At 33.1% G+C, this 19,350-nt stretch overlaps 1 protein-coding gene across 2 annotated transcripts in view; it reads left to right on the top strand.

The window, feature by feature from the left end:
* LOC114325133 (nuclear receptor subfamily 2 group C member 1) overlaps positions 1-17,291 on the top strand; it is a 49,314-nt gene extending 32,023 nt beyond the window's left edge. For both annotated transcript variants that reach the window (XM_028273079.2, XM_028273078.2), the window contains 2 exons: positions 7,184-7,576; positions 16,557-17,291. In XM_028273079.2, the coding sequence (XP_028128880.1) occupies positions 7,184-7,576; positions 16,557-16,752 (589 nt within the window). In that variant the 3' untranslated portion in view covers positions 16,753-17,291. The remainder of the gene's footprint in view (positions 1-7,183; positions 7,577-16,556) is intronic.
* The last annotated feature ends 2,059 nt before the right edge of the window (positions 17,292-19,350 follow it).

Genomic DNA, 19,350 nt, shown 5'->3' on the forward strand with positions numbered 1-19,350 from the left:
ATTTATAATTCACATTATTAGGTATATTTTGAAAAAGAAGCCACATCTCGGTTAAAGGTGACTTATCAAAAAACGACTAGGAGGCAAAAAAGTTTTAAAAACACCGTGAGTAACTAATGGTACTACAATGATAATTTAATTGGAACGTACCCAAACATTTGGGGGGTTTAAAGGAACAAAACCCCCATTAAATTTGTATGTAAACATATTAAAAAAGAAGCCGCATCTCGATAAAAATTGGCTTATCGAAAAAATACTAAGAGGCAGAAAAGTTTTAAAAACGTTGTGTTTAACTAATGGTACCACAATAATCAATCAATTGTAACGTACACAAAAGTTTGGGGGGTTTAAGGGAACAAAACCCCCATAAAATTTTTATGGGGTGGACAAATTTCGCTATAATTTTGTTTTAAGATGTTCCTGCCATAAGAATACCACATGTCCATTTTCAATAAAAAATCTGAAATAGTTTTTGATATATTGAAAAAAATCGATTTTCATTTTGTAACTTCAAAGGGCTGTAACTTTATGGGCACATCTGTACTAAGGTAAGTTAGGTTCAATCGAACTATTTTTTACCCCAGAATGTGTGGTATAACTTATGACCAATCTTTTCGGGACACCTTGTATAATATAAAAATATAACTATATATAATATGTTATAACATATTTAACACAATATAACTTAAAAAATAAACACAATATTAGTTATAAATTCCAGTAATTAACACAAACAAAATGCGCTAATGTCACTGTCAATAAAATAAATGATAAACGTCAAAATTTTTAGTAAACAAAATATACCTAAACGTAAAAAATATATTGACATTGTTACAGTTAAGATTCCTTTAAAAATTTTCGAAATTGATTATTGATATAAATTACAATAATAATTGGATGCCTCAGAAGTCAAACGGTGTAAGTCACATTCTCCCTAAAAATGACTTATGAGATATAACACTTATTATTATATATGATAATATTATTTCCTTGTGTGTATTTATGAATATGTTACCCATATTATGATAAATAAAGACAGTTTATTTGTTTTTAATAACTACTTATGTTTCTGCAACTATTGTCAGAAACATCTTAGTATCTCATTTTAAACACTTATTGACTTACACCGATTGGCTTCTGAGGCATTAAATTATTGTATTAAATAAACAAGTCTAAGTAATTTTATTTGCAGTTTATATACGATTAATATTAAAAGTGGCATGCGCCACTTGAATCTAACTTCAGTCCGTGAGTAATGACCCGTGAGTAATGAATTATTACTCACGGGTAAAGTAATGGGTTATATGGGCAGTCAAAACAAAAACAAATATTGTATTTACCGTCTGCAATAAACTCAATTTTTGAGAGTTGTAACGGGAAATAAGTTATTAAAAGTATCCAGTGAACAATATAAGACATTAAGTTAAGGTTAGTGATAATTAAAAACATTAAAATCGGAGAAATAACATCAAAATAGAACCAAGGACATACAAAAAGTAAGATCGCTAAAATTGTTAAGCCTGTTTAACAACAAAACGTAGACACGAAACTTTGGCCGATGAAATTGCGACGTTGCCGTTGTGAGTAGATTTTCCAGGTAACCACATAAAATAACAACCGATAATAAATATACAAAATAAATACGGTAAACGCTGTCTTCTCTGCACTTTTGAGGTGGAAGACAGTGTTTGGCGCCGGAAAATGGAAAGGTATCTGGAAACTTTAGACAGTGATGACACACAGTCAGAAGGAGGGTCAAAAAGGAAGGACAGATATATGGATAACGAGGAAGATGATATTTTTAGAAAGAGCAAAAAGTTCTCGAGAACACCAACAAAAAATCAAGAGAAAAGAAATGAAGAAACAAAAATTGATCAATTATTAATAATGATGAGCCACCTCACCGATGACATTAAGGAAATAAAAAGAAATCAAAAAGAAAGCAAGGAAGCAATAGAAAAGCTCATTATAGAAAACAGAGCGCTGAGAAAAGAAAATGAGGAACTAAAACAAGAGAATATAGAAATCAAGGAGGAACTCAGAGAAATAACAAACCACATGGAAGTTATGGAAAAACACCGACGAATAAATAACGTAGTCATGAACGGTCTAAGGATAGACACATATGAACAAGCAGGGTTAAAAGAAACAACTAACAATTTCATCAAACAACACTTAGGAGTAGAGGTTAAAATAAGGAATGCTCACAAGCTAGGAGAAAAAACATGCCTCATTGAATTAGAAAACCAGGAAGAAAAAAGAAAAATAATGGAAAAAAAGTATAAGTTAAAAGAAATAAGAGGGCTGAAGGTATATATTAACGAAGATGCAACCATAAGAGAACGAGAAATACAGAAAACAATTAGAAACATTGCTCAGGAAGAAAGAAACAAAGGAAATGAAGTCAAGATTGGAGTAAAAAAAATATGGGTAAACAACAACGAATTGACGTGGAACGACAAAGAAGGAAAAATTATCAAAACAACATCAAAAAACTAGCAGACAATTGTACCATGGGAATAACGATGACGACACAAGTACAGAAAAAGGATAACGATAATTCAAAAAAAGGACAAAAGAGAAAAAAAATGAAAACCGGACAAAAACACAAGAGAACATGTCGAAAAGAACACTTACTTTTAGGAACATGGAATGTAAGAGGCACATATAGAGAAGGTAAACTTAAACATCTAGCGAGAGAAATCGAAAAGTTCCAATTTGACATAGTAGCCTTGCAGGAGACGAAACAGCTGGGAAATGATATATTAGAAATAGAAGATACAGTGTTTTTTAATAGCGGCGGAAAGAATAGAACACTAGGCACAGGTTTTATGCTACGAAAAGAACTAAAGGAAGCAATAGTAGAATTCAAACCAATATCAGATCGAATATGTAGTATCAGGATCAAGGGAAAATACCAAAAAATCACTCTCATAAATATTCACGCACCATCTGAAGAAAAAGATAATGATGTCAAAGAATCTTTTTACAGTGAACTAAATAGAACAATCGAAAGTATACCCAGATACGACATGAAAATTATTTTAGGCGACGCAAATGCCAAAATAGGGAAGGAAGAAGTATTTAGACCGACAATAGGAAAACATAGTAAACACAATGAAACTAATGAAAACGGACAGTTCCTCATAGATTTTGCAAGAGAAAAAAATATGATCATAATGAGCACATATTTCGAAAGAAAAGAAATACACAAGGAAACATGGATATCGCCAGATAGAAAGACCAAAAACCAAATAGATCACGTGCTGATCGAAAAAGAAGAGCAGCAATGTATAAAGAAGATTAGAACATACAGAGGACCAGATGCCGACTCCGACCATTACATGGTGGGTATCAAAATGAAGCAACTGATACCTGAAAACAAAAACAAAATAAAAGAAAAGAAATGTAAAAATAAACCAATTCGGTTTGCAACAAAAAAAGAGCAAGAAACATACAGAGAAACAATGGAAAGGGAACTAAAAAAGATACAAATAGAAGAACAAACGGAGAACAACTGGGAAATCATAAAGCAAGTAATGAACAAAGCAGCAAAAGAATGTAATAAACAAGAGATTAAAAAGAGGAAGGAGTGGTTCGACATAGAGTGCCAAAAAGAAATAGAACTAAGACAATCATTAAGGATGGAAATGATCAAGAAAGAAACAACAGAGACGCATGATAGATATATAGAACAAAGACAAAAAGTAAAGAGGTTGTTGAGAGAAAAGAAGAGAAAACACTTAGATAATAAGCTAAAAGAAATAGAAGAGAACTACAGAAATAAAGAAATAAAAAACCTGTATCAAGGTGCCAGAAACGAGAAAAGAGGATACCAGCAAAAACCCATATTCGTTAAAAACAAAGCTGGAGATAATATAAGCGGCGAAGCAGAAATAGTAGAGAGATGGAAAGAGTATTTTGACGAATTACTAAATGGCAAGAATAAGCCAAACCAAAATGAATCCATAGAAGCAGAGACAGAAAATGAACAGTTAGAAGACATAGAAGATAATCCACCGAGCAAAGAACAAATCGAGGAAATAATTAGAAATCTTAAAAACAACAAATGCCCTGGAAGCGATAACATAACAGCAGAGATGATGAAATATGGTGGAAAATTGCTGAATGATTGGATACACAAAATCATAAAAGATATATGGTTAAAAGAACGAATACCAGAGGACTGGAAGGAAGCAATTATCTGTCCATTACATAAAAAAGGCGACAAAACAGAATGCAGTAATTACAGAGGAATAGCTTTATTAAATACCGTATACAAAATCCTAGGAAAATCAATAAAAGACAAACTTGAAAAAGAAGCTGAAAATATAATAGGCGAATATCAGTGCGGATTTAGAAGAGGGAGAAGCACAACGGACCAAGTATTCGTAATCAGAGAATTACAAGCAGAAAGCTATGAACACAACCTACCAACGATAGCACTATTCATCGACTTCCAACAAGCATACGATAGAATAAAGAGGAAGAAATTAAAAGAGGCGCTTGAGGAATTGGGAGTTAGCAGAAAGCTACGTAACATGATACATCTCACTCTGAAGAATACAGAAAACAGAGTCAAAATAAACAATCAATCATCAGAAAAATTTATAGTAAACGAAGGATTAAGACAGGGCGATCCTCTGTCATCTTTACTCTTCAACTTATGCCTAGAAAAAATAATGCGAGAAGCAAAAATCAATAGAGAAGGACTCATATATCAAAGAAGACACCAAGTTTTGGCGTTTGCGGATGATGTGGTGTTACTGGCAAGAGGAAAAAAAGAGCTACAGGAGATGGTACAGAGAATAGTAAAAGCAGCGAAGAAAATGGGACTATATATAAATTCAACTAAAACAAAATGTATGGAGTGGACAGATGGTCAGTTTAGGAATGGTCAAAAGTTTAAAGTAGAAGTAGAAGAAGGAACATCATACGAATTCGAAATGGTAGAAAGATTTACATACCTAGTGGCAATAATATCACGTAAACCTATCATTAAAGAAGAAAAACAAGCTAGAATAATGGCAGGCAATAGAAGTGTACATGCGCTTAATGTAATGTTGAAAAGCAAGTTTCTATCAAGAAGGGCAAAAGTACAGCTATACAAAACAACTATACAGCCAATAGTAACATACTGCAGTGAGACATGGACAATGACAAAAAATGAACAAAATTTACTGGAGATCTGGGAAAGGAAAATACTAAGGAAGATATATGGAGGAAAAATAAGGGACGGTTTATGGATAAGAAGATCAAATGATGAGTTAAAGCAATTATACAACCAACCTAATATAATAGGAGTGATAAAGGCTCAGAGACTTAGATGGCGAGGTCACATTGAAAGGATGCCAAACACGAGGACTCCAAAAAAGGTACTAAACTACACTATAACTTCAAGAAAGAGAAGAGGAAGGCCGAAAAATAGATGGAAGCAAGACGTCGAAAAAGATTTGGAAAGAATGGGGCTAGAGGGCCAAAAAAGAAAAATGAGTGACAGGAAGGAATGGAGGAAAATCACATATCAAGTCAGAGAAGAGCTCAGCACATAAAGAAACGTGAAAATGAAGAAAGAAAGAAAAACAAACTTTTCAAGCCATGGGCCTCTAAGGCCTTTAGTGCTATTGTATATATATATATATATATATATATATATATATATATATATATATATATATATATATATATATATATATATATATATATATACCCATATTATGATAAATAAAGACAGTTTATTTGTTTTTAATAACTACTTATGTTTCTGCAACTATTGTCAGAAACATCTTAGTATCTCATTTTAAACACTTATTGACTTACACCGATTGGCTTCTGAGGCATTAAATTATTGTATTAAATAAACAAGTCTAAGTAATTTTATTTGCAGTTTATATACGATTAATATTAAAAGTGGCATGCGCCACTTGAATCTAACTTCAGTCCGTGAGTAATGACCCGTGAGTAATGAATTATTACTCACGGGTAAAGTAATGGGTGCTATTATTTATTAAAAAATAGCGAATAATGAGCATGTTATTAAACGGTCGTAGAAAAACAATTTAAAACTGACAAGAGAACGAACAATGACGATTTTTAAAGTAAAAATATTATTTTTGTAATCATTAAGTACCTGAATTCAAGTTCAAACTTTCTTCTATTAGGTCCCGATAAGAATTTTTGCTAAAATATATTCTTTTATTTGTTAATGAGGAAAGTTCCTTATGGGAAGACGGGCCATCGGGCAGCATTAACAAATTAAAAACAATGTTTTAAAATGAAATAAACCAAAAATATTTGTCAACAATTGATAGAATTGAGTTTAAACTTGAATTTAGGTAAGTATTTCGTAATTCGCCCGGATAGCTCAAGCGGTAGCATGTCTGACTTCCACGCAGGTAGGCTGGGGTTCGAAACCCAGCGCCGGCGAGACATCTAGACATTTTTAAAATGTCTACTCAGCCTGAATAAAAATGAGTACCTTGGGTAAAACCAGGGGTAATAATAGGCGGTAAGCACTGGCCCTTTTGCCTTCCTTGTATACCGTAGGCCCTAGATATAGCAGACTACCCTGCTATAATCCTAAAGACGCGTTAGCGGTATAAAACGGTAGACCATTATTATTATTTCGTAATTCAAAAATGATATTTTTTACTTGAAAAGTAAAGTGTTTAAGCCTTGAAAGTGGTCTCGCCATTTTTTAATTAATAATTAATTATAGTCTGGACAAAATTATATCGGGCACCCATTGTTTTTTATAATTTTTAACGTACTAAATTACATATCAAATAATTTTTATCCATTAAAACACGTTCAGTGCTACTCATATATTAGTAACATTGCTGCCGTAACATAACTGCCTAAATTTTTTTTATCTCCATTATTGTTAATGTGTGTTATTATAAGAGTTAAAAACAAGACAAAATAAGTACACACATTACCACAAGTGCTATCACTCCTACGATACACACACTACAAGTGCTAGCACATAATTAAACATTATATTCGATATGGTATATGACGCACAGGTGCGTCATCCACCCCTGTACAAGAAATAGTTTGACGCACCGGTGCGTCATCAGCACTGAACGTGTTAAACAGATCGGTGAAGGTCGTCCTTATATCGGATCTTAGACTATTATGTTGATACAGTGTACTATATTATAATAAATTTTACTTTTTTCAGTTCAGAGACGCAAATTGCTCTCTTAAAAAATTGCTGGGCCGAACTCTTTACACTAGGACTGGCGCAGACTTCCCAGTCTTTATCTCTACCAACCATTCTATCAGCTCTTATCAGTCATTTACACGCGTCTATAGCAAGAGACAAAATGTCAGCTGTAAAAGTAAAGCAAGTGACTGATCACATAGTGAAGCTTCAAGACTTTGTTACAAGTATGAATAGATTACACGTTAATGAAAAGGAATATGCTTTTTTGAAAGCTTTAACGCTTTTTTCATCTGATCAACCAGATATGTTAATGAAAAAACCTATTGAAAGGTTGCAAGAGAAGTCTTTTCAAGGTTTAAGGCATTACTTAGCCACAAATTTTCCTGAAGATACTGATAGATTTCCAAGGTGAGCTATTTCTGTATTAATTTTACAGTATTCCTAACAGGTTAAGTACTAGGCGTTTTTTCCATAAACTCAAAATTTTGTATACGTCTACCCAAATGGGTGGACAACAAAATTAAAATTTTTGCTTGTTATTTACAACAACGATTTATTAAAAAAATGAGAACTCCCAGATCCGAAAATCTAAAGACCTCTGCCTGGGAATCAACCTCTGGTTATAACCTCAATCTGTGCTTTCTTCGATGCTGTGCTACAAAGCAAACAGGCGATGAATAAATTAGACGAAAGGGACTCTACAATATGCAATCACCTCCCGTCCATTCATCTAGGTAAAAATTCCAACGAAAGTTGATTCCGTGTAATCACAATATGAGTAAACTGAGAAAATGAAACAGTTTATGTTTCATTTCGGTTTCATAGGCGACCACCATCCCCTTACGTACGTTTCACCCTCTCATGGATCTTCAGAGAGGCTATATGATCTACTCTACTCTAACAATTTAATAATTAAATTAGTAAGTAGACATCTGTAGTTGAAATCGACAAATACGACCTGTAATTATATTACAGATCTCTATACTATCTTTTAACATAAAGCGTAGGTTAAAAGAAAATTTAATCACAGAAATTTGCGTTACCAAAAAAGCGTTAATTTCAAAGGAGAGTGTACAGTGTACACCTTTATGGTAGGACATTAAAAAAACTTTATTTTATGGTAGCATGTGTTTGACGATTAGTACCGTTGAGCTAAATATTAGTGGTTTATGTAGATATTTATTCATAACCAAAATACAATGGATCGTGAAAATAGGAGAGTAACAATGAAGAGAACCTATTGACCAACCGAATGGTTCAACTGGCCGCTTATGCCGATGCTATTAATATTATGAGTAGAACATCAACAGGAGCACAGGAGTTAAAAACAAACAAAAATGCTAGGTCTTGAAATTAACACAGAAAAAAGAAAAATAATGGCTCAGACGAGAAGAAATATAGTCCCACAAAACATTATACATGAAGATGACATTGAACCGGTTGTAAAGTTTACATACCTTAGAGTAGAAATATATGCCGACGGATCAGAAGATGGAGAAACATATATTTCGGTATACTCTCGCATATATTTCGGTTTAAAAGTTTCCACCGAAATACAAAGATGAGAATCTATAAAACCTTAAATCGGCCAATAACATGCTATGGCAGTGAAGCCTGGGTCCTGAAAGAAACATCCAAAAACAAACTCGACACATTCAAAAGGAAAGTACTAAGGAGAATACTGGGACCTGTGAGGGAAAACGGAATCTTCAGAAGTCGATACAACAACGAGCGTTATCAACTTCATAAGGAAACACCCCTGTCAGACTTTATTAGAATACAAAGATTGCAATGGGCCGGACATGTGATAAGAATGGGAGAGGATAGGCTACCAAAAAGAGCACTGAATGCGAGAATGCAGAAAAGAGACCGGTCGGAAAGCCAAAAAAGTGCTGGGAAGACACAGTAAACAGCGACGCACAAGCCCTTTTAGGAGTCCGTGTATGGAAAAGGGCAGCCACAGACAAGCAAGGGTGGAGGCAAAAAATAAAAGAGGCCAAGGCTCAATTTGGGCTGTAGTGCCGTAGAAGAAGAAGAACAATGAAGAGCCATCAGTGATGGAGTGAGTTTCTAGCCAGAAATTCTAAACAATATTATTCCAGAAAGTGGAAAGTGACGAAAACGTTGAAGAAATAAATGATAATAACCAAAATGAAACTGAAGATGTTAATGGTAATGCTAGCAATGAATAGTGAAGTCAAATCAACAGAAATTGTCTTTAACAAACGAGGAAAAATTAAATGTTTTGCTTGAGAGACCGAATGCAAAAGGAAAATCCATTCATTATGTTCAAGTATTTATATCTGCGGATGTAATTGAACTGATGATGGTAAGAGAAACAAACAAAAGTGCTTAAATGTTTTTGCAAAATATTACAGTCGAACCCGCTTATTAGAGTACCGCTTATAGGAATATCCCAGTTTAAGGAATAGAATTTTGAGATCCCGGAACATTTCCATTTACTCCTTAATCAATTTAACCGCTTATAGGAATACGTTTTAGTAAAAGAATACCGCTTTATCTAATAATTTTAAGTTACCAAAAACTTTTACGTACAATTTCCCACAAATTTATGTTTTCTGGTTTATAGGACCTGTCGATAATATATTTTATTACTTACTTTATTATGGGTACCACTTCTACCTTCCGCCAAACATTTACCGATCATAAAGTAGGTATTTTTTTTTCATACATACTTTTTCAATTGTGTAAATATTCTTATTGCTCACCCACCACCCACGTCGTTATCTGTTTAGATTTTTAGAAACAGTTGGAAGTCATACATATATAACCGCTTGTAATATAATAACCGCTTTATATGTAAAGAAATTTTCTGGACGGTAAAACCAATGTCAATTTTTTATTTATTATATTTTAGAGCAACAAGTGACTAATATCTTATGTAACAAAACAAATAGTCTCAGATTACCGATTATTTTTCCAGAAAAAAAGTAAGTCTGTTGTATGTATTTTAATAAGAAAATATATATACCTATATCTACATATTGCATACATTTCATACTTATTTGTGTAGGTATGCATGCACAGATAATGTAGTTTGGTGTTTTAATAAAATAAGTAATAGTTACACTAGGTACTGTATTATTGACATAAAAAGAAATAAAACCATATACATAATAATATATGTACATAACGTATGTATGTACCGGGTGTCCCAATAAGAATGGCTCTCGGCTATATCTCAGGAACCGTTTATAGTGGAGCTTTGAAATAAAAAAATTTATAACAAAAGTTGCCTCAGGAAAAGCCTGGAAATTATTTTCATAATTGTGGGACCACCGCTAGAGGGCGTAATTGAATATCAAAAATTAAAAAATCTAAATTTTACAAAATTTTCCCAATGAAGGGGCACTGGAAATCCGATCGTCGTATTCTTCATCAAATTCTACGCATACTTGATTTGACAAGTTTAGGTCTATCTTTGGAAATAAGAGGTAGGGGTGAGTGGGAACCTTGTTATGAAAAACTGGCTGTGAGTCCGGTTCTGCTTAATCAAATTTTGCAAACTTGGTCTTGTTGAAGATAGATCTTTTTCATCAATGTAAAAGTTATGATTTCGAATCAACTTACTGAGTAATATGCCAGCTAGAAGGCGTTATTTAATTTTTTTCAGAAATCTAGTGTTCCTTGGAAAATATTAAATATAAACATGCATTTTTAATACCATATTACAAAATTAGACAAAATTAGCAACAGAATAGCGAAAACCGCATGTTAATACCTTTTTTCTATCTCGAGATATCTTACAAAACGTGTAAATTTAAAAACATAACTGTTACTGTCACCGGTAAACGAAATAATTCATTAAAAGTAGTGTGCTATGGAAACAACAAAGAAACATTTTCCAGCTCTCAACGTATATTAGGTCTTTTCAACGCTTCTCATTTGTTTCGAGCCTCGTTCATATCTCGTATATTAATATTATACACGGATTATACGGCATATGACAGAGGCTCGAAACAAATGAGAAGCGTTGAAAAGCCCTATTACAAAGAAATAAAAACAACTATTTAGTGAGGACATAAACATTCAAATTTTTGCCCATCATTTTCGTTGCCAACATTTACTCTTTCAAGAGTAGATTGAACAGCAGTCTCAATTTCTGCTCTCGATATGCTTTGAATGGCGTTTAGTATTCTCTGGATAATGTATTCTAGAGTAGTGTATGATGGGCAACAATTTGAATATTTAGGTCGTCACTAAGTAGTTCTTTTTGTTCTGTGTTATATTTAATTTTAATAGTATTGCTTCTCTTTATATTGTTGTTTTAATTAATTATATTTTTATACGTTGACATCTGGAAAATGTTATTTTGTTTTTTTCCACGGCACACTACTTTTCATTAACTTAGTTTACCGGTGATAGTAACAGTTATGTATAAAATTTACACGTTTCTCAAGATATCTTGAGATAGAAAAAAGGTATCGACATGCGGTTTTCGCTATTCTATTGCTAATTTAATGTAATTTTATAAAGTATGATTAAAAATGCATACTTGTATTTAATATTTTCCAAAGAAAACTAGATTTCTGAAAAAAATTAAATAACGCCTCCCAGCTGGCTTATTACTTATTAGGATGGTTCAAAATTATCACGCTTACATTGAAGAAAAAGATCTGTCTTCAACAAGACCCAGTTTTCAAAATTTGATTTAGCAGAACCGGACTTACAGCCATTTTTTCATAACAAGGTTCCCACTCACCCCCACCTCTTATTTGCAAAGGTAGAGTTAAACTTGTTAAATCAAATATGCGCAGAATTTGATGAAGAATACAATAATCGGATTTCCAGTGCCCCTTTATTAGGAAAATTTTGTAAAATTTAGATTTTTTTATTTTTGATATTCAATTACGCCCTCTAGCGGTGGACCCACAATTATGAAAATAATTTCCAGGCTTTTCCTGAGGCAACTTTTGTTATAAAATTTTTTATTTCAAAGCTCTACTATAAACGGTTCCTGAGATATGGCCGAGAGCCATTCTTATTGGGACACCCGGTACATGTACATAAATACTATGTACATGTACATACAGTATGTACATGTATAAAGTGTGTTGTACTATTATGACGTATATTCGGTACATTTATTTCTGCTAGCCACCACTGATCGGTTATTAGAATATCCCGGTTATAAGAAAATTTTTTTGCTTGGCACGAAGGCTATTCTAATAAGCGGGTTCGACTGTAATGTGAAAATAAGCAGTAGGTACAAAGGATAGAAAAATTACAAATATCAAGAAATGAAAATGTTCTTGGGCCTTACGATATGGATGGCGCTGGTACATATACCATAGATCCAATCATATTGGTTGAATAGAATATATAAAAATGAAATGAGTTCTAAACCCAAAATTGTTCTATGACAATAAATAAAGACAATATAGCTCTGGCACTCCTGAGCAGTTTCAAGATTTTTTCTTGGCACCAGCGAGGGGTACTCTTGTTCACCCAACTGGATGTACGTGGCACGTATCGTGTTAATATTTGTTTATGAGAGAGTAATAAACAGATAATCAGCCCTATTCTGTAACTTTTAACAAGTCGAATAGAAATGACCAAGTCGAATCGTAATTACCCAAAATCGGATATCTATGGATATCTATCGCGTCGTTTTCGTGTTTGGATTGGCATTCTGTAACTTACATCGTAATCAGTGTAAATCGAAAACGCCAACTTCTATTTGAAGCGCTCAGGAGGAGGTGGCAACACCGTACTGTAAAGTAAAATAAGTGCTCTGTGCGAAGAATTCATCAAAAAAAAAAAGAAATTTTGGTTTGTTTTGGATGGTTTTGGTTAAGTTTGACAAATTTAAGGGGCTATCCTAGTGTAAAAGTACGATATTCATATACTTTTTTGGGAATTTCTAAAATAAAAAGTACTATACCAATTATTTTGAAAATTTGCATAATATAATTTATCATAAGCATTTATTACAAAAAGAAGTACATGTAGATCAATTTTCATAAAAAAATATTGAAAATTAAACGATTTATGCGCCATCTACTGGCACCTTGAAAATAAAAACATAGCTTCACTGCTGCAGTGATTGGGACTAATAGAGATCCTGAAACATAAAATTTCAAAGTAATTATTGAAGTATTAAAGTTATTTTCTATACCATCAACTAGGGGTTTTTTGATCGGATAAAAATGTCAATTTGGCGGTTTTTGAAACTGAAAATGTTTTAGCTAATTTAAAAAAAATCAACACTTTTTTCCAAATTTTAGTGTTATTCAAAAATCCTAGTTGATGGTATAGCAAATAACTTATATTTCAATAATTACTTTGAAATTTTATGTTTCAGGATCTGTATTAGTCCCAATCACTGCAGCAGTGGAGCTATGTTTTTATTTTCACGGTGCCCGTAGATGGCGCATAAATCGTTTAATTTTCAATATTTTTTTATAAACATTGTTTTACGTATACTTCTTTTTATAATTAATGCTCATGCAAATTTTCAAAACAATTGGTACAGTACTTTTTATTTTAGAAATTCCCAAAAAAAGTATACGAATTTCGTACTTTTACACTAGGATAGCCCCTTAACACAACAAAAATAAAAAATGGCAAGTGGAATGTCGATTGGGAACACGCACACAAAAGAAAAAATATATGCTAAGCACTTAAATTACATAGTAGACTTTATCTCTGAACATTAAATATTATTGCACGCCAAAAGTAAGTGTTTTCCTAAGAAAAATTTTGCTTTTTCGTTTGAAACACACTAGATACGTTCAAATCTACACATTCTACCAGTAAATTAATTAGAGTAGCTATTCTTAAAATGTTAAATGATTTCTATTAACCTTGATGTTGTATAATGATTGTTATATAAAATTAAATATACAATTATCTAAATAAATATCAAAATAGACTAAAATCGCTAATTAATTTAACAAATAAACAACAATAATAATGCCAATTAGTCCAGAGAAATAAGGTTTTTGTCAGGACACTTGAGCAGCCAGGTTGCAAATGGATTTTTTGGGTACTATATACCTAATACATTATAAATATAAAAATGCCCGTCACAGTTCGGACGAGAAACTTAGTTATTAACAAATAAATTCTTCTTTTTGTAGTTGAGCCAAGGTTTAAAATGGCACTTTTTGAATTTTGGTCCGATCCTTTTTTGTTTCGGAAAGTGCAAAATAAGACTAAAATTTCAAAAATAAAAAATGTGCTATAACTTTTGCGAAAATGGCCTTAAGACTTTGATAGTGCACGAGAAGTTGAGTCAAACATTCCATATAATGCACAAAAATTTTTAAGACGATTCGTCAATTAGTTTCAATTTTATTCAATTTGTTTATCGCAAAGAGCTTTTTTTCGCAATGTTATTGTTCAGAAAATAATAATGAAACAGCAATTCTGTGGAAACCACATGCAAGAATAATAGTTATATTTTTAAAGTATTGAAAAAAATCATTAAAAAGTCCTTTTTATCACTCCGAAAAAAGTTTAGCAAAATAGAGTCATTTTTGGCTTCTAAACAATGTGAATAACTGTGTTAATATTGACTATAGAGTAAATCTACTTTAGGATTTCAAAAGCTGGTATTTTTATACGAATTTTCAGAAAAAACTTTTTGCCTAGGTTAATTAGGTTCCAAGTTAGCCACTTTTATTATTTAATTCGCAGTTACTTCTATATACATCAAATTCTCCTGTAACAGTGTTAGTTACCATACTACTCCGAAACGGCTTGGCCGATTTTTATAAAATTTTACACGTTTATCCTGTAGGACGTTGAAGAGGTTTTAATCTATTTTTTATACCCATAAGTTATAAGGGGGGTTGCCCCTGACATTTTTTTTATTTTTTTTGGACAAAATTATCTACCTTAATTTTATATGATGTAGAATTAAAAAATACATACAATCCTTAATTGTCACTCTTCTATCACCAACCCCTATTTGTTAATAGCCATCTATATATTTAAATCTATAAAATTCTCCTTTCACAGTGTGTTTCCATACTCCTCCGAGACCGCTTGACCGATTTTTATTAAATTATATATGTATATTCGGTAGGTCTTAGAATCGGTCGTAATCTATTTTTCATATCCCTGAGTGATCAGGGGAGTTCCCCCAATACAAATTTAAAAAATTATGATCAAAATCCATCAACAAGTTCCAGCGATATTAATCGCAGCATATGTTTGCAGAATCAGTTTCATTTTTTGAGTGCACGTATTTTGGTAATTCCCCTTCACCGACCACGAATTAATTCCGTTCGGACACCATTTTTAAAGCTTTATTAACCACTCTGTTGAGGTTCAAAGTTCACTCAAATTTTTACACATAACCTATTATCTTCAACTTCAAAATGGTTCTAGTTAGATAAACAAAGTAGCCGTCAATTAAATAAAAAAAGTGCCTAACTTTGACCGTAATTAACCTAGGCGAAAAGTTTTTCTTTGAAAATTCGTATAAAAATACCAGTTTTTCAAATTCCATTGTAGTTTTAGCCTACAGTCGATATTAACAAAGTTATTCAAATTGTTTATAAGCCAAAAATGACTCTATTTTAGTAAAATATTTTCTGAGTGATAAAAATGACTTTTTAATGATTTTTTAAATGCGTTGAAAATATGACTATTCTTCTTTCATGTTGTTTTTAAAGAATTGCTGTATCATTGATATTTTCTGAACAATAACATTGCGAAAAAAGCTCTTTGGGATAAATAAATTGAATAAAATTTAAACTAATTGACGCATCGGCTTAAAAATTTTTGTGCATTGTATGGACTGTTTGACTCAACTTTTCAAGCAATATGAAAGTCCTAAATTCATTTTCGCAAAAGTTATAGCAAATTTTTTATTTTCGAAATTTTCGTTTTATTTTGCAATATCCGAAGCAACAAATAATGGGACCAAAATTCAAAAAACGCTATTCTAAACCTTGGCTCATCTACTAAAAGAAAAATATTATAAATAAGACAGTTAATTGCCCTATTTCTACCTGTAGCGATTTAAACGAAAAACTCTCATTTTTGACCCTTATTTGTTAATAACTAAATTTCTCGTCCAAACTGTGACGGGCATTTTTGTATTTATAATGTATTAGGTATATAGTACCCAACAAAAACCATTTGCAACCTGGCTGCTCAAGTGTCCCGAACATGGTATATTTTTGCCTTATTTCCCTGGTGTAAATGTGCAAGCGTCAAGACCAATTACGATGTCGAAATGTGATCTCGACAGGGCGTGTCTAGTCGAAATTAATTTCTACACAACGTTCCGATAGTAGAGGTCGAGATGAGTTACAGAATACCAATTCCTACAAATTCCGATCCGACTTGCTGACCTCTATTCGATTTGACTCATTTCTTTTATTTATTTTTCAAATTATTAAATTTGTTTTAGGTTGTTATTATGTTTGCCCCCGCTTAGAGCAGTGGAATCCAATATTATAGAAGAATTATTTTTCGCCAGTTTGATTGGGCAAGTCCAAATAGATAGTGTGATTCCTTATATACTTAGAATCGGAAATTCCGTATCAGCTTCCAGTAACAATAGAGCTGTCAAAACAGAGCACCTAGACGAATTTTTATGTAAATAAATTGTAAATAGAGTATATTTTTTTATGTCTAATATTTATGAATTTTTATAAGAGTGTATTTTTGTCAAGTCATACCTTTGTTTGGAAAAGTGTGGCAGATGGAATGTTTTCTCTTAATATATTTTTTATTTGCAAGTTTGCAAGCCACATAGCCTTGAAACAACCATAATAAGTTTGATGACTATTTTTGATAGCAATTTTTGTGGTTTTGGATCTCTATGTAGATTTTATAGTAAAGAACTGAATACCATGTCACATTAGAATCATATATTTCTTATTTTCATTCTAAAAGAAGCCAGTTCAAATAAAATTTGCTTTTATATATTTAAATTGAAGTAACAATTTTAGAAATTGTTTGATCGTACCTACTCTTTATATAATATCTTAGTATCTTTAGCCAAATTACATTGAAATTAAAAAGTTGGTTTTTGCGAAATTCTTGAACTGGCTAGTATTACATAGAAAATACAGAATGTATGATCTTCGAGATTGTAGTTGCCCTTTTAAGATTTGCAATAAAGTTTGTGAGTTATGCGTGATTCATTTATACCTTTGCACATTTTTATAAAGTCACTTACACACGTTTGTCAATTCCTCAGCGTATTCAACAACGTATCATCAGCAAAAGAGTTAAATATTCTATTGTGCTACGATTCTTACTATCAGGGCCGGATCTAAGGGGTGGCAGCTGGGCAGCTGCCCGGGGCCCACACAAAGCCCCAAACATGAGGTTCATTTAAACAGATATTGACAGGAGATACAGGAACTCGACAATTTATGACAAGTATAAATCTTGTATGTTCTTAGAACAGGTAAACCACCAAAAAGAAATTTAACACGGGAAGAGAAAGAAGCCTTATATAATTTGAAGAACAACAAAGAAATCAACGTGCTTCCAGCTGACAAAGGCAACGCTACGGTAGTGGTGAATATTCAAGACTACGAAACAAAAATAAACGACATCTTAAATGATATAACATGTCAAAGCATCTCGTAAGACCCGACAACATATCTAGAGAAAGTAACAAAAGCCAAGATCAAAGCCTCAAATATCAAGAAAGAACAACATGTCCATCTCATACCTAGAGAGAAGTCATCAAGATGCCCAAAATTTTACGGCCTACCCAAGGTATACAAGGCAGGATTACCACTGCGACCAATTGTGAAACTCCATCGGATCTCCCCTACAACCGCTGGCACAATTTCTGGCTCAACAGCTGCAACCATACGCGGAGGAAGCGGATTCTTACGTCAAGAACGCGAGCCACTTCATCGAGCGTATAAAAGATATGACTCTTGAGCCGGGAGATTTACATGAACCACTGGACATCATAAGCAAAAAGTATACAATATCACCGGATACACTAAACCTAACGAAACACTGTTTTCATCTATAAGGAACAAAGATATAAACAAGTTGAGGGAGCGTCGATGGGTTCCCAATGTCACCAGTAATAATAAATAATTTATTCACCTTTTGTGTCATACATGTATGAAGGTAAGTCAATATAGAATTACATAATAAATAAAGTATGAAAATTACACAAATCACTTGCACACTTAAAATACAAAAAAAAACAGAAATAATACAATACTCTCATATCCGCGACTACCCAGCTGTCTCTTAGATAAATTCGTCCAAGGAGTAAAATGCATTATTCAACAAAAACTCTTTCAGCTCTTTTTGGATTATAACGAATCTTATTGGAATAGCGAACTTGTTTATGAAGGAAATAGAAACAGCTTAATACGAACCTAACCTTTGGCTTAGATACGTGGATGACACTTTTATCATCTGGACCCACGGAGAAGAAAAACTAAAGACATTTTTAGAAGACATCAACAATATCCACCATAAAATTCAGTTTACTATGGAACTCGAAGAAAACGATCAAATACCATTCTTAGATGTGTTAATAAATAATAAAGAAACAAGACGGACACATACCGATAGATATCTAACCATCCTGCACAATTACATTCAGTCATCAAAACCTTGATTACAAGATCCAAAAGACTGACTTATATGACCACCAAACTCAGGCAAGTAGACTAAAGCAGGCCACGCACCGAATCGGCATAGAGCGATCGTGCCGAACGTTCTTAGGCGGTGCGCGGTGGCTCATTTATTTACATGTATAGCAAAATCTTCCGATTGCTCTTAGCCGAGCCGATTCAGTGCGCGGCCTGCTTAAGATCTCGGAAAAGCTTTCTGAAAACGTCAAGATTCATCCCCGAAGCGCTAGAGACGCACCGAATACACCTATCGCAAGAGTCAGCTACCACAACACATTTTCCTCCCTCAGAGGAAATGGCTGCAGGACATAATTTACCGTATCCGACTTGGAAAGCGCTAAACAGACTAAGAACCGGCGTTTCACGTTGTGCTAGTAACCTGAATAAATGGGGATACCAGGAGGACGATACTTGCGACTGTGGCGCGGTTCAGACCAGCCGGCATCTACTATCATGCACGTAGATGAGAGTGACCTGCACAGAAGAAGACTTAATTTTAGCAAATGACAGGGCCAACCATTGGGAAATATAAAATTTAAAGTTGTTGGTGTTCCACGGTGGACACGGAAAGTAAGTAAGTAT

The sequence above is a fragment of the Diabrotica virgifera genome, chromosome 10 (assembly GCF_917563875.1).
Source record: "Diabrotica virgifera virgifera chromosome 10, PGI_DIABVI_V3a".
NCBI lineage: Eukaryota > Metazoa > Arthropoda > Insecta > Coleoptera > Chrysomelidae > Diabrotica > Diabrotica virgifera.